Source organism: Aulostomus chinensis, chromosome 13 (assembly GCF_037954235.1).
Source record: "Aulostomus chinensis isolate RoL2024-O1b breed Wild chromosome 13, RoL_Achi_v1.0, whole genome shotgun sequence".
Taxonomy (NCBI): Eukaryota; Metazoa; Chordata; class Actinopteri; order Syngnathiformes; family Aulostomidae; genus Aulostomus; species Aulostomus chinensis.
In genome coordinates this window covers 9,071,979-9,088,918 of record NC_141332.1, presented here as the reverse complement: position 1 = coordinate 9,088,918, position 16,940 = coordinate 9,071,979, and the positions used below count along the sequence as shown (strand labels likewise).

At 40.6% G+C, this 16,940-nt stretch overlaps 1 protein-coding gene across 3 annotated transcripts; it reads right to left on the bottom strand.

The window, feature by feature from the left end:
- Positions 1-4,452: 4,452 nt before the first annotated feature.
- On the bottom strand, positions 4,453-15,683 carry LOC147250784 (moesin a-like). Of its 3 annotated transcripts, none has more exons than XM_086222542.1 (15): positions 15,584-15,683; positions 15,000-15,047; positions 14,740-14,823; positions 14,576-14,671; positions 14,293-14,415; positions 13,670-13,821; positions 13,503-13,586; positions 13,271-13,417; positions 11,356-11,452; positions 10,981-11,144; positions 10,721-10,851; positions 10,406-10,566; positions 8,504-8,596; positions 7,455-7,613; positions 4,453-5,013 (listed from the first exon to the last, which is right to left on the bottom strand). In XM_086222542.1, exons 1-15 carry the CDS (start codon positions 15,665-15,667, stop codon positions 4,849-4,851), a joined length of 1,788 nt encoding a protein of 595 aa, XP_086078668.1. In that variant the 5' UTR covers positions 15,668-15,683; the 3' UTR covers positions 4,453-4,848. The 3 variants fall into 3 exon arrangements, with proteins under 3 accessions (XP_086078668.1, XP_086078666.1, XP_086078667.1); XM_086222540.1 differs by having other exon boundaries at positions 4,454-5,013; positions 7,455-7,688; XM_086222541.1 differs by lacking the exon at positions 15,000-15,047 and having other exon boundaries at positions 4,454-5,013; positions 7,455-7,688.
- Positions 15,684-16,940: the final 1,257 nt, after the last annotated feature.

Here is a 16,940-nt window from a genome sequence, read left to right as displayed (position 1 = left end):
CTGTTGAATAATTAGGCTGCACAAACTATTGCTGGATCTCGCGAGAAAAGCGATTTGATTCGCTTGTATTTTCTAAGATAGCCTGTTACTATTTACTCAGAAAGGGCATACACGCGAATAGTAACTCATAATTTTTCAAATATTTACAAACGTATACAACAAAAATATTGATATTCCAGTTCGGTAACTCTTTTTTTTTAATAAAAAATCAATTTAAAAAAAAGCTGGGGTGAACAAAAAACTAGGAAAACATCTCAGTAACCTAGTAACAGCACCATGAATGACAACATATAAAATGATTTTATTAAGACAAAGTACAACTTCCCCCTGTCAATGGCAACCAAACATTACGGGACCAATCCCTTTGAAGTGAGATTATTTCAAGTATGTTGTGTTCCTTGTATTAGTTTATGACCTATTTGGACACTTTATAGGCCACTTGAGCAGGATTATTATCATTATTATTATCATCTTTTTATTATTTTAAAGGCCCCACCCCTTTATTCAGCCGTAATCAAACATTCTACTGTGAAGTTGATTCTCAGTCCAATGCACTAGAGGCTTCAGTTTCCACATCATATCCTACTTCTGTATGTTGAGTATTGGATCAGGATTGACTTTAAACTGTGATGCCACAAATCATGCCTGTGTATGTGTTTTAATATGAACTTTAACCAAGGATGGTGCAAATGCTGCATACATCATTCTTGTGAATCTGAAACATTCAAATGTAAGAACAGGAATGAGAGACATATTTGTAACCAGAAGGAGTCATTTGAATTTTTTTTTTTTAAAGATAAACATAGCTAAAGAATGAGACTGTTTTGCTGTCCGCCTGTTTTGGATTTGTAATGGTGACATTGCCTCAACTCATAACTAACAATTCAATGTAGCACACACTGTGACTCGTCCTGGTTCTCTACTGTCACTGTAACCCTGGTGTATCTCTACACATCTTGTTAATAGAACATATAATATTATAATATGTTGCTCATAGTTAAATTTCCATCAAGCCCCATTCTTACTGTCCATGTCCTTGCAGCCTGGTCTTGGTTACAACAAGGCTGACTAGTACCAACCTTCCCCGCTGGCACTGCTGCTGCTGCTAGAGCTCCCAACCACAGGCATAGCACTTATCTTTGGGCGTGTTGTAACATTAGCTTGAAGGGATTTCTTTAATTCTTTCTCTGTAGCTTTTTGGTTGCAATTCTCATCTTCTGCTGGTGATTTCTTTAGATTCTGTGATTCTGAGACTTTGTCTGGTAGCTTTTTGTAAAATCTCCATATATTTGCACAGTGGCTGAATGGACTTTTCTGTCATTTTAGGTTTGGCTTTCATCTCGAGTTGAGCGTGCAATAGCCCAGGCATTTCCTGCGTCTGGGTGGGCTGTCAACATCCCATGCAGGTAACTTTTGCATCCGGCAGCATTAGTATCTTAATTTTTGTTTAAAAAAACAACAACATAAATGTGTGTCACGCGTGTGTTTTTCTGGACTGTTTTCTGTGAAGGACTACTGGACTCAAGGGACCCAATGTTTCCTGTTTATTCTGAAATATGCCTATTAACCTCATATTTACTTTTTTGATTTATTGCCTGTTTTTGTCAGTTCGCTTGCCCTTGCCTGCTTCCCTTTGTCTCCACAACCAATCAGCTCCTCGTTTGAGCTCAGGTTCTGCACCTGGCTCTTGTTGCATGATTGGTTCATTGTGGTTTGATTTTGGATTCTTTCTGTCTTTGTCAGATCTGCCTTTGATGCACTGTTGTAACTTCAACCATTGGCTTCATTATTCACTTTGCCTTAGGTTAGTCTAGTTTCAGTTCTTTTTGAAGTGTCACAGTTGTTCAGTTCCGGCCTGACAACTGTTTTAGTCTCAATTGTGGGTTCTCAATGTAATTTATAAGTTTTTATATCTTACAACATGTCTGGGGGGGGGGATCTAACTTGAAAGCCAAGTTCTCCTTTAATTTCGAAAGGCAACATGGATTGAATGGTTTACTGGGAATGACACATCTGTAGCTGTGAGTCAGAGGCTGCAATGAGATTGCCCAGCATCTGATCAACTTTAACAAATGTTATAACACAAATTCTTCAGTCGGAGGTTTCCATCGTACTGCCATAAAGTTAACATAGCCATTTACATTTAGTGGTACATTTAACTATTTACAATTAAGGATTTTGAAGGTATACCTTGGCCTGTTTGATTTTAGATAATCACATTTTTTTTAAAGTTCAAATTCAAGAGGTTAATAGTATTTGGTATATTATCCACTGTTGTTATATGTAAATGCAATTACCTTATCATTTAAATCAATCCTTTGGAAAAGTCCAAGAGATACTTTGGAAAAAAAACTGGCTGTACCTAGTGGGTAGAGGAGAGCACATGTTCAGATTTAAATTCACTACTTGCTTTATTAAAATTACCGGACTATAAATGAACAGGAGATGGCAGAGGGAAGTGAAATGGGAGGGACTGAAGAAGGTGTCAGGATGGGCAACATTTGGAATACTGCGATCTGGTGGTAAAATAATAATAATAGAGCAAGCTGATGAGGAGCAAAATATGATAGCAACACACTTTTAAACCTTCTCAAAATGGTGAATCTTTGGTAAATTCAGCCAAAATCACGAATGCTGATTGAGGTTAGTAATTCCAAAATATAAATTCTATCTAAGGGACATGCACAACAAGAGAGAGCATTGTTTCTACACTTGGTGATGAAAAAAATAATCTAGGATGACCTTTTCAACAAGGTCTTTGCTTGCTTGTTTTGCTTGCTTTTGGGGCCCACTTGAAAATGTTGTGTTCACACCTGGCAAAATTAAAGAAGTTGGGTGTGAAATGACTCAAAACAGCCTCTCGACACTGCGATCTTATTTGACGAGCCGGAGTTATGAGGTTAGATCATGTTTCCCTCCACTTCTTACTGTTCCAAATGTAAGGTCACGGAGCAGCAATCTGCTTAGACAGTCTGCTTAATCTGTTTAGACAGTCACAAATCCAAAGACGTAGCTGAACTAAAGTGTTAAAACTACTGAATGAGCAAAGTTAGCAAGAAAGCAGAGTCAAAGTCTCCCTGATGATTAAAGGTGTGAAGGCAGTGAAGGAAGTATCCAGGCAGGCAGATGCCTCTGTAGGGAGAGCAACAACAGCCCCTGTGGGAAATGGTGATAATTTGTTGAAAAGAACTATATACTAATTGTGGGCAGTATGTTTGGGTTGTTTATGGCAGACATGATTAACTGCTCAGCACAGACACACAGAAGTCCCACAGTGAAGTCAACTGAGAAATACATCAGAAGCAAAGGACAGAACTTGAGAAGCAGCAGAAAAAAGTTTCAAAAATGGTTTCAAATTGATCTGATAAGCCTCATATAATATTCATACAAAAAACTTTGTTGAAGGTACAAGATGATTTTGTGCAATGGGGAATAGGGGTGGAAAACCTTGAGGGGTGGCAACAGTTGTGAATAGAACAGTTATAATTCAATCAAAACAGAGAAGGAATGAGAATCAATTGTAGTCAAACTATGGACATGAAAGGACAGCTTAATGATAGTCAATTACTGTAATAGACTGAGCTCTGACATACTGAATGCTGCGGGGGGGGGGGGAGTATGGTGTGTGGATTTTAATGGGCATGGTACATCTTGGTTGAGTAATAGTACAGATGCAAATAGGTCTAGAATGGAGGAGCTCATAGAGGATAATGTGAATTAATAATGGATTTAACAGTAATAAAATTCAGTTGGGGGCGGCACGGTGGTGCACTGTCGCCTCACGACAAGAAGGTTCCAGGTTCAAGTCCCAGCTCGAGCACAGGATCTTTCTGTGTGAGTCTCCATGTTCTCCCTGTTCCTGTGTGGGTTCTCTCTGGTACTCCAGCTTCCTCCCACAGTCCAAAGACATCAAGAGGGGACGAGGCTGATTGATACTCTAAATTGACTGTAGGTGTGACTGTGAGTGTGAATGGTTGTCTGTCTCTATGTGTTGGCCCTGCGATGGACTGGCGACCTGTCCAGGGTGAACCAGCCCCCCCAAGACCCTTAACAGGATAAGTGGATGAAAATGGATGGATGGATGGAAAATTCAGTTGGTTTCAACAAATTGACAGACAGCAAACAGAGCTATTCCAAAGACTGCTAATGGTAAAAAAAAATAAAGACTAGTCAAGCCAAGAGAAACAGAGCACTCGAAGCTCACCACATACTGGATACAAGCAAATGTACCCCCAGTACATATTAAAACATAATATGTACTGGGGGACAGTACTGTAATACAAGCGGGGGAGAAACACAACTGTCACAGAATGTGTCACTTTCATTTTGAGTTGATCTATCTTGATTGAACAACTATCTGATGATGATAGTTGCATTTTTGATTGTGAGAGTGATGCAACCCTCAGAGATATGGACACTGATGCAGTCAAACAGTGGGTTTACTTTATTTTTGATGAAGAATAAAAGATTTGCCAATCAGTGAGAAGAATAACAGATACCGTAAATGTTGCTGCTGAGGATACTTTAATACTGCCATTGCAGGTGTATATAAGGACAGACAGGAAACAGACAGTTCATTTTTTTTTTTTTTATAAAGGATGGAATCGATGCTGCTATAATCTGGGCTGTGAATGGGTTTTTTGTCTGAAAATAAATTTCAAACAACGACTGAAATTTTTCTCTTATTTCCACATGAAATGTGATTAAAGCTTTAAAGGCATCGAAGCATACTATGATTTGCCATTATATCCAACTTGCTATGGTAGGTCAATTATCTATCTATGCAGTATTCTGCACCTATTTAATCTGATCTAATCAATAATACATATCTCCAGCATGAGCGGACTCTCACATGGACTCAAATTCATCAATACGTTGCTTGGTGTTACCCTGTCGAATCTGACGAAGGGTCTTGTATTTGTCACGGCCTGCCTTCACATTCTCAGCGTGGATCAGGTCATTGGGGGTCTTTTTGCTTTCGTCTACAGCTCCAGCCAGCTCAGTGCTCAGGAACTGAAAGGGAACACAAACACACAGTGAATGAAATCCTCTTACCTGAGACAGCATCCCCCTCCTCTCAATCCCAATCTGAAAACATTCTATTGTCCATCGTTATTAAGTCCATTTTTGTGTTGGACATGCTATGCAACATCATACGATGTCTTGTTTGGCTGGGAAATAGAGTGGTTTTATTCCAGTAATAATAAGCTTAGGTGTGGAGGAGATATGCGACTTGAATGAAACCAATTCAATGACAATGTACCTGCCACAATGTTTAATTATGTAAAGTGCACTTAGTCAGTGGTAAAACACAATTAAGCTGCCATCTTTACAGCAGTCATAACCTCTTAATTTGTTTACAGAAAATACAGCAACACTGCTAAAACATAAAAAAAACAGCCTGTCAAACCACAACCTGTATGAGGGGGGTATGGAGAAAGAATGAAAAAAAAAATATATCATGGCTGAATGTGATGCTATCCTATTGATAGGCTCGCCACCGTGTTTAGCTGAATTCTTTCCACCTGATTATCTCTCAAGCACAATTTGCATTTCACTGTGATGCTCTTGTCCCTTTCATTCACAAGTTAAAAATAACACAAGTTTTTTTTTCAAGTCAAAGAGAAATGGAAACTTATTATTATTAATGGATTCCTAATTTGTAAAAGTAAATGACTAATTACATAAACTGCAATAGCAAAAGCATAATTACGACAAAAGGTAATCCAATGTACTATAACAATTTGTAAAGCAACAAATGTAAGAAATTCAATTTGATACTGATTAATAAACATGCAACATATAATTTCACAATGTATAACCCATCCATCCATCCATTGTCTTCTGCTTATTCCTGTTAAGGGTCGCGGGGGGGGGGGGGGGGGGCTTGAGCCTATCCCAGCAGCTACGGGGAAGAGGTGAGGTTTCCCTCTGGACAGGTCACCAGTCCATCACAGGGCCAACATAGAGACAGACAACCATTCACACTCACATTCATACCTACGGTCAATTTAGAGTATCAATCAGCCTCGTCCCCTCTTGATGTCTTTGGACTGTGGGAGGAAGCTGGAGTACCAGAGAGAACCCACACAGGAACAGGGAGAACATGCAGACTCCACACAGAAAGATCCTATGCTGGAACCAGGGCTCGAACCTGGAAGCTTCTTGCTGTGAGGCGACAGTGCTGACCACTGCACCACCATGCTACATTGTTCCATGTATTTATTGTAAATGGCCTTGCGGCAAAGCTGATGTACCTCCATGTCCCACCAGGGGGCTGCAGCCCGCACTTTGGTAATCACTTCTTAAGCAGATTTACCAAAAATCCTGATTGTTATCGACCTTCCACTCAAAACTTCCATTGTCAACCTCTTGGGAGCACTGATGGAAATGTCATAGGATCACAAAAGTCAAAAGGGTACATTGTTTCCAGACCATGAAGCTTTAGATAAAAAGATGGTTCCAAGGCCTCATTCAAAATGTGATTAACAGTAGGTGTTGGAATAATTTATTGCTGTACTGACTGGTGGCATGAAAAGTGAAATGAAAAGCAAAGAGGGTATGTTTGTCTGAGAAGCACATGAATCTTTGCTGGTACATCTAAGAGTCAAGCTACTTGTCTGAATAATTTAAACATTCAACTGGTCTGTGGTGCAACATGGAAAAATTAGGGGATTACCAAAGACAGTGGAATTCCCCCTCTGGGGAACATGACTATACCAAAGTTGGCAATTCACCCAATATTTGAGATATTTCAGAGGGATGACAACTGTAGAATTTCTATCGAAGGAAGTTTGTCATTAGCATGGAGACAAATAAATTGACTTTCGTCCTTTATTTGATGTATTTCCAAAGGTCATTAGAGGAACCTGCTTTAATATTCAGATCAGGTCATCCATCGTTATCTTCCGCTTATTCCTTACTAGTAAGGGTCGCGGGGGGGCTGGAGCCTATCCCAGCATCTACGGGCCAGAGGCGGGGTTCACCCTGGACAGGTCACCAGTCCATCGCAGGGCCAACACATAGAGACAGACAACCATTCACTCTCACATTCATACCTACGGTCAATTTAGAGTATCAATCAGCCTCGTCCCCAAATTTCATGTCTTTGGACGGTGGGAAGAAGCCGGAGTACCAGAGAGAACCAACGCAGGCACAGAGAGAACATGGAGACTCCACACAGAAAGATCCCGCGCCAGAGCCGGGACTCGAAACCAGAACCTTCTTGCTGTGAGGCCACAGTGCTGACCACTGCACCACCGTGCAGCCCCTCAGATCAGGTCAGTTGTTTCAAATACATATTATTGAAGGTATTCTCTGATTCATGTACTGTATCTGCACTCACAAAAGTATCAGGACAGCTAGTCTCTTTCAGAAATTGGCCTCTGACCTGTAGTCAAGTCAGAGAACAGCTCATTTCAAAAGTACATTTCTCTACATTCATTTAATGTTACCTTAAGGTTTTTCTGCAGTCGCTGGTTCTTCTGGGCCTCTGTTACTCTCTCCTCTTCACTGCGGTCACGAACCATGCCAGGAGACATCAGCTCAGCACTTGCTTCTGCACTGCTTTCATCCGTCTCATCATGATCATGTATATGAGGGTGGACTGTGTCCTGGATGTGGACACCCATGAGTTTAGTCTTCAGCTCCTCTTTGGTTCTCTCCAAATCAGCTTCTACCAACATCGCCTGTCAACAAACAAGACTTGCAGTGAAGCATGATGGTTTAATATGAACACGCAGGAAGATTTGTTCTAAGTTGTCATATGCACAAATTTAAACATTTATTTTATTTCTGGTAAAAGGGGCTTTTTACCATACAAAGGGAGCTTATTTTATTGCAAGAGAATGGTGAAGGAATGAGTCCAGAGGTTGTCTCAAATATTGACTGTTATCACACCACATATGGAGGTTAGCACAGAAGAAGCATGAAGCTTAACTGAGGTGACTGACATCATGTGTCTGCGGTTGTTGTGTTTTACCTAACATTAGCTTTTTACTATTAGCAGTTGCGTTGTCACATTTTAATCATACAAGTGGTGTTCACTTGTGTTGATCATAAGGCTTACAAACCTTTGTTTGCCACTGGGTTTATTTTCTTTATCAACCCAGAATCCAAAGTAACAATGGCATTGGCTTTTGGTAGAGTGAACCCAGGGCAAAGGTAATGTTCTGGTTAGCCAACATACATAACCCCTTTAAAACTCTCTTACTCAACATCATCATGTCAGTCTACACAAATGTGTTGGTACATTCCAATTTCAACATCCTATCCATTTCTTGATAAAATAAATCATAGATTACTTGTGCGCGCTTTAGATAAATCATGGGTTCAATTTTCCCATACAAACCACATGCACTGTAACAGTCTTGGGATAATCGTCTTTGTTTAATTTGTTACTTCTATTTTACTTGGGTTTATCACTTAGTAGTGAGAGATATCCCCCTTTGCTCATGTTTGATTCATCCTTTATCTATTTCACAGTTCTTTCATCAAATCTCACCCTTTTCTGCCATCTCATTGCTTCCTCGTCCTTTTTCTTCTTGGCATCTTCCAGCTGGGAGATCTTAGAGGTAAGCTCTGCTAGCTCAGTGGCCTATACACATGTGCACACAAATGGGAAGAGAGTTAAGAGTGCTCCCGATCTAAGGTCACTATGCTCTGTCTGTGTGCATGGGTGTTAGTGAGAATGTGTGTGTGTGTGTGTGTGTGTGTGTGTGTGTGTGTGTGTGTGTGTGTGTGTGTGCATGCGAGTGTGTGTCTGCGAAGGCACACATATTTACAAATTTGAGCTCAGAATCATTTTCTTTCATCTAAATCTAATGAACATGCTTGTTCATAAGAGGGAAAAAATACCTTTACTCATTTTGCAGATGCTTTTATCTAAAATGATTCACAAGTGGTGAACATCCCTCATGCTTCAGTGAAAAAGGAGACCTTGGAGTAAGCACTAAGTACCAAATCTCTTGAACAAGACAAAGAGCAAGGAGATGTGGTGAAAACAAGTGCGAACTAGAAATGTTAAACATGCATCGGAGAGGAGGTGTTCCTGGAGGAGATGAGTTCTCAAGAGGTTGTTGAAGGTAAGGAGCTATTGGTGGCCTGTTCGACGATCAGAAACTTGTGATGAGAGCAAGCGTTTGTGGGGATGGCAATGTCAGATTGAAAGGGAGCGCACGCCAATGTGATTCAGTTTATACTGTAGTAGAATATTCTTGTCTTGACCTGCTTACACACACTAAATCATTATGTATAAATATATATAAAAAAATGTATATATTGGTTTTTAAAGCAGGCGGCACGGTGGTGCAGTGGTTAGCGCTATCGCCTCACAGCAAGAAGGTTCTAGGTTCGAGCCCTGGTTCCAGCACAGGATCTTTCTGTGTGGAATCTCCATGTTCTCCCTGTTCCTGTGTGGGTTCTCTCTGGTACTCCAGCTTCCTCCCACAGTCCAAAGACATCAAGAGAGGATGAGGCTGATTGATACTCTAAATTGACTGTAGGTGTGACTGTGAGTGTGAATGGTTGTCTGTCTCTATGTGTTGGCCCTGCGATGGACTGGCGACCCCTCCAGGGTGAACCCTGCCTCTCACCTGAAGGGTGCTGGGATAGGCTCCAGCCCCCCTGTGACCCTTAACAGGATAAAGGTAGAAAATGGATGGATGGTTTTTAAAGCTATACTTCACCCAAAAATTGTATTTTGCCTTTCAAGTACAAACAAATGGTCTTACAAAGACAGCATCACTTCTTTGACTCCAGAATGCAGAAAAAGCCAGCAATGTAAATATAGCTTGAAGCCAACAGTGACTGACAGCTAACAACAGCTACAACATCAAAAGAAAAAGCGCCCAAATCTGTTCATTTACAAACTCTAAAGTGCATCATCTGGTTTAATGCTCACTTTCTTCTTTCGGCAATATGCTCATTAAGTCATAACTTTGAACTGAAACAAACTATTAGCATGGATGAGTGTTTGCGAGTTGGTTCTACAAAACACACCAGCTGGTCACATGGTCGATCACAGAATTGCAGAACTGGAAGTGTAATGGTGTATTCGTTTTCAACTCTTTTTATTGAACTCTAATTAAAATGTGTGTTGATTAAGGGGTGTATGGAGACGACAAGAAGATGTAAGATGTGGATTATACTGGATGAAGCACATAGAGGTTCGTAAAATGACAATTTTGGAAAGTTTTGTTGTTAGTTAATGGCCATTTGCTTCAAGATTTCTAGAGTCACAAAGAAGTGATGCAGCCATGAAAAAACTTTTTGTGAGTTATACCTGAGACACCTATTTGTGAGTACTTGAATGGCAAATAAAGTTCTTGGGTGAATTATCAATTTTCATTTTTTGGATCTGGTGAAAATCTACTATTCATTTGAGAAGGAATTAAGTAACATGTACCAGGTTTTCTTGGTTCTTCATTTGTGTCTCAGAATGTTGTAACAGGGCAGCCTTAGCCTCCATAGCAGCTTTGCGGTCCTTGTCCAGGCTCTCGGCCTCCTCCTGTGCCATTGTCCTCTCCTTCTCCAGCTCAAGAGCTCTGCGAGTTTGCTCCTCCAGCTCTACAACACATATACAATTGTGCACAAACATTCTACGCATACGATGACTGTCCTGAAATTAAAAATATATCAGCATACCATTCTTTTTAATGTTCTTAAACAGAAGAAATAAAAGTGAAGTTGAACAACATTTGTATTCAGAAAGTTGTCAGACCATCTTGAGCTCTCTTTGTCTGCTCTTCAATCTGTCTCAATCTCTCCATCAGCTCCATGGTCTCACGAGCAATCTTCTCTGTTTCCTTCTCAGCATTTTCTCGCTTTTTTTTCTCACTCTCGAGCAGAGCCCTGACAAGAGAATTGTGCATAAATACACATCTGAAAAAAATGATATCCCCTGGCAGTTCTTTCTTAAAGCAGAGAGAACACACTGTAAACTGTAAAAGAAAAGACATCTTCATTTTTCCCCAACTTTACCTCTCCATCTGTCTTTTGTTCTTCTCCTCCCTGGCCTGCGCCTTCATCTGCTGCACCTCGATGGTGTCAGGTTTGCGTCTGCGCATGTACAAATCATGGTTCCCCATACACAATGCCAGTATACGCTTGTTGATGCGAAGACGAGGTACATAGAATATGAAGTCCTTTAACAGAAAAAAAATAATTACCGAAGGTTTGATAATGACACATCACTAGCTTTTCATTTGATGAAATAGTAAAAGACATCCAGCCTGTCTGACTTGAGGTACTGTATGCAGGAAAACCCATTCCTTTAAATAAATCCTCCTTCGAAACTGGGCGGACAATCCATTCCATTTAGTGATAAGTCTCGATGGTAGCTTCTGCATAGCCTACCGGTGATTTCTTGTCAATTGGTTTGATGACAAACTTCTTGTCGTTGAAGGAAATATTTCTGATCTCACTCCAGGGGAAGCCGATCTTCGGAGTCATCCTGTTGAATATCAGTATAGTTTACAATAGCGAAACATAGCTATTATGTGAGGAATCTGGAAATGAAAAAAGAATACTGAAAAAAACAAAAAACAGGCAGCACCGTGGTGCAGTGGTCAGCACTGTCACCTCACAGCAAAAGGGTTCTGGGTTTGAGTCCCGGCTCGGGCACGGGATCTTTCTGTGTGGAGTCTGCATGTTCTCCCTGTGCCTGTGTGGGTTCTCTCCCGGTACTCCGGCTTCTTCCCACAGTCCAAAGACATCAAGAGGGGACGAGACTGATTGGATACTCTAAATTGATCATAGGTTTGAATGTGTGTGTGAATGATTGTCTGTCTGTATTTGTTGGCCCTGCCATGGACTGGCGACCCCTCCAGGGTGAACCCCACCACACACCCGTAGCTGCTGAGATAGGCTCCAGCCCCCCCATGACCCTTAAGAGGAATAAGCAGAAGGAAATGGAACTGAGCCATGCTAGCCACTATGTGGGGCAAAATAATGTATATTATAATGCTATATAATACTCAAAGTGGGATAAGCATACCCCCCGGGGTACCCTCCATCCTCTAAAAGAAACCAGAGTTCTATAATTTTCCCCACTCACATCTTGGGAAAACCTGTTCCTCCTTTACCTCGTATTGGCTGTGACCATGATTCATCTTCCCCCACATGCTTAAAGGTAAATTATTAGACAGTCAGCAGCAGAGTAGAACTGTTGGTGGGTCAACTGGAAATGCACACTCAGTAAACCTGTGATTATTTCCTTCTGGGTCAAAACAACTAAAGTTTTCTAACACTAATATGATGCCTAACTTGCTCAAATATGGATTTAACAGCCTTGCGTGAGTCAGTACCGCAGCTGAAGACCAAGTTCCAAGTGTCAAAACCATCTACTCTTTGGCTTCTAGTAACACGCCTTGACAGAGCTGGCTTTAAGGATAGCTGTGTCAGCCTAGCTACGAGTGACGGTAGTTCCATCTGGGTGGTAGAGGAAGTACAGGGCTTAGAAAAGTTTGGGATTGATGTAATGCAATGCTAACATCAGGATGCTTACAATAAAGAAATAGCTTGCAGATGCCAAGGAGGTATTACACCGTGTAAAATCTTGCTTACCACCTTGATTAGCATATTAACATCTTAGCATTTGCAAATATGCACTAATATCATTGGTATTTAAAAAAAATGTCATTGCGATGAAAAGCTTGGAGATCATGAATGAAATTTCACTTATTTTTGCTAAAATGAACAAACCAATCATTTTGAACACATCTTTTTAACCTTTTATCGGGCACACATTGAATTACTTGAAAATTCCAAATTTCAACCCGACTGTATTATTCTGGGACACTACAAGACTTTTTTTTGCTTTTACTTTTGTGACATTCAGGTATTCTATTTTTATGATGAAAACCAAGATCAATGAAATAGCTATGTATGTATCATCCTGTATCAACTCAGCGGGGCCAATACTGTTAAACAATTGGTCCACAATCCACACCCAATCCTGATTTTACAAAACTCCAGTCGACCAATAGCTGAGATATTCCACTGAAAAATACTTGTCAGCTTCATGGTGCTGATGGAAGAAAAGTCAGTGGGACATGCGACTATTAGAATGTACTGTTGGGAACCTTAGAAGTTGGTAACCTGTAGACTTTTTGCCAGATGAGGAAAGCCAAACCCGGTACAGACCATGAAAATTAAATTTCATTCACCGACAAATCGTTCTTAAGATTATACTGCTTCTTCTAAAGGTGGTGGACTTTGATTTTATTTATAGGTCCGTATCAGTCAGATGAAGTCATCAACTGTGACTTACTTGTCCTTTTTGTCATAGATGTTGAGACCCAAAGCATCCACTCCCAACCAAAGCTCTGATCCTTTCTTGTTCTTGATGCTGAAGTAGTTCACCCCATACATCTCCAGATCCTGGGCTATCTTCAGGTACTCCACCATGGCATCCTCCCTGTGGTGTGGAAACAAAGTCAGACGCTACTGAACCCCTGCTGGAAAAGGTTCTTTAATGTCTTTGTGTTGCAAGACTGGGGTACCTCAGCATTCCCTTGTGCTCTTGATGCCACACCTGGATTCTTTCCTCCCACTGATTCTTATTCAGCTTATGCTGCTCTAAAACCCTGGTTTTATCAGCAGAGAGGACACACCAGTTAGAATTCAGATGACTGAAAAGTTTCCTGGCAGTATTCATAAGGCCCAATACCTTTGTGGCAGCAACTTCTCTCTTGTGAGATATCCTGGAACGTGGAAGTCTTTCCTGTAGTCTCCATGTTTGACCTGAACGGCATATGAGGCCAAAAGCACAGCGGTCTCCGGTGGACAGTAAATGTCATCATTTAGGATGCTCTCTTTCACCTAAACACATAAACATCTGTTTTAACTCATAATTTGCTGATGTTAAATGATGACATATTCGTATAATGATGTCATATTATATTCTTGAGAATTATTCAGAGAAACCATGTGCGTTCTGGTGTTTACCCATTTTTTGTGAGCATGTACTCCCTTATGGGAAACCCATGAGAGGTAACAGATGGGACGCCCACTGGTCGTTAAGGTGGCTTCAGCATTTGTTGTGATTAAGATTCAGTATCTATCATTGCATCGGCAGGGTGACACTCTTGTGTTTACATGCTGGAGTCAAATTGGGTCAGAGTTTTAAAAATCAGGGCTGATAAAGATGCTATACCAGACATTTTGTTTTGATGGGAATTTTAACTATTTTTTTCAACAGCTTCACTAATACATTTGATGAAATGAACTGCTTTATATGATAGCATTTTATGAAAAAATGTCAGTGCTCCGGTGCATGTATTCATCACTTACCTGCAGAAAGAAGAGGCGCTGCGTTGCCTCTTGGATTAGTTCATCGGCAACATCCTCTGGGTAAAACTTTGCCCTAAACTTTATCAACAAAGGGTTGTCCCTCTTCACATCTTGAGCGGTCACCTGGGATCGTCACCCCACCACCAAGGGATTAAGGAAGAAATCGGCGCTAATTAGCCTCAGTGGTGTGAGACATTGAAATCATAATCACTGTCACATCTTTGTCGAAATTCAACTGTCTTGGGACTCAGGTTATGTCAAGTCACACAAACTTTCTCCTCACCCTCTTGTTCAGTTTGAGCCAGGTGGAGAAGCCTTTGCTGTCCTGATACTGGAGGCCAAAGAACCAGGTTTCCCTGAGCCCGATTGTTTTAACAATCTGTACACAATAACATATGATCTGATCACATGATTCATCACACAATTGTCGGTTTGTTTGTGTCATACCTGGTCAAAAAGCTGTTTGCCAGTGGTGCTGGGCAGGATGGCAAACTCCAGCTCAGCGTCCATGGTCGTAACTCGAACATTTATCTGCCAGAGAAGACACTGAGACTGAGATGCAGGAGGTAACCATTTTGCAAAATCACAGGAGAAATATGAAGGAGCATAGCAGGGGTGAGAAAGAGCATTTTGTAATAATTTCGTTGGTTTTGTGAAATAATTGTAAATTTGTTGGTTCTTTGACAGCAAAAAAGAGTGTTTCTTACATTCTTCTGTTCAACCAGGAGCATCCAATCACAAGAGGTTGGTGGGGACTACAATCAAAAAATGAAGCCCACAGTATATTTTAGATTTAACCGAGAACATGGGGTTCATTCCATGAAGCATAGGTACGAATGACGACAGGGTCGAAATAATGTCACCCATTAATCCTGCTTAGAATCAGATTTGACTGACAAATACGGCTTGTAAAACAGAAAAAAGCACCACAGGAGATAATCTTTGCCCAGTTCCTCGTAGCAAAGACACCATTGCCTACAACAATAATAATTAAGAGTTCCTGGCAATAAGCCTATTTATAGAAATAAAAGAGTAACTCCAATTTGACTTCATATGGGGAATGTGAAAATACCACATTATCGAAATGTATGAATAAATGTCCTTTGGCTATAGTGCACATATTTCCTCTGAAAAATAATCTTAAGTTTTGGAGCCTTCTCATATCTTTTAAATTACAGAGCAAATTAAAAAAAATTCCAATCAAACCACTTACAAATTAAACCACTTTTAGATTGACTGACTCTAATAAGAATTTAAATGAAGACACAAACACTGAAAAGTTGCTACTTACAGTTGACATTTGTATTTCTCTGATATGTAGCCGAAACACTTCTTCAGAGAGCTGCGTGTTGTAGCCTTTTCTCTTTGGAGTCATATGAAACTGCTTGCAATACCAGCAAGGATTAAACCGAATGAGAATGGACCATTGTATTGTTCCCAAGTCCTTCTTGCTTATTTAATCCAATGGCTGCACGGGGCCCAGAAAATTTCCAGGTGGCAGTCTTCGTTCAAGAGCACCTGTCCTCTTAGAATGATTTGATTTTGACTGCATCACTCATCTAATCCTGACTTGATCTTTGTTGTCCAAAACAGAGGAGCAGTAGCAGCAGCCAATGTTCTGTTAGGAGTTTCTTCTAATCTAATGATTATCTCCTGCTAGAGGTGTTTATACGTGGACCTATACATTGGTTTTGTAAATGCGTTGGTGTGCTTCGCCTTTCTCTAGCAGAATCACCAACAGAGCTGAAGCATGGATTTTAGAAACGTTATGTGCAAGGACATTTTTTTTACCTGTTCCTCCTTCTTTAAAAATATGCAATGTGGGTTTCATAAATATTAATGTTTTTTTCCCCCTCCATGTTAGAGATAATTGAAGGGCAGGGGACATTTTGAACTTTAGAATTAACTTCCATGAACCAGGGGGCTGAAGGAGAAATCATAGAACAGGCATGAAAAGTTAGAGACACAAAATAATATATGTATATTTTTTTAAGATTCAAAATGTGCGCTACTATCCCAGAACACAAACATATGAAGTGACAGGGTACTGGCTGACCTCCTAAAAGCTACAATGAAGGATGCAAATAAAGGATGAATTTTTTCTTTTTCTCTACTCTACCAGGTTTCCCTGAGCCCGATTGTTTTAACAATCTGTATACAATAACATATAATGTGATCACATGATTCATCACACAAGTGTCGGTTTGTTTGTGTCATACCTGGTCAAAAAGCTGTTTGAGTCTCCATGTTCTCCCTGTGCCTGTGTGGGTTCTCTCCCGGTACTCCGGCTTCTTCCCACAGTCCAAAGACATCAAGAGGGGACGAGGCTGATTGGTACTCTAAATTGACTGTAGGTGTGACTGTGAGTGTGAATGATTGTTTGTCTGTATTTGTATCACTGGGTGGCATGGCTCAGGGGTAGAGTGGCTGTCTAGCTACCAAGGGTCGCTGGTTCAATCCTCGACACTGGTGACCATGTCAAAGTGTCCTTGAGCAAGATACTGAACCCATAATTGCTCCTGATGAGTAGGTTGGCGCCTTGCATGGCAGCCTCCACCATCAGTGTGTGAGTGTGTGTGTGTGTGAATGGGGGAATGAGATGACACTGTAAAGCGCTTTGAGTATGGCTAAGGTAGAAAAGTGCTATA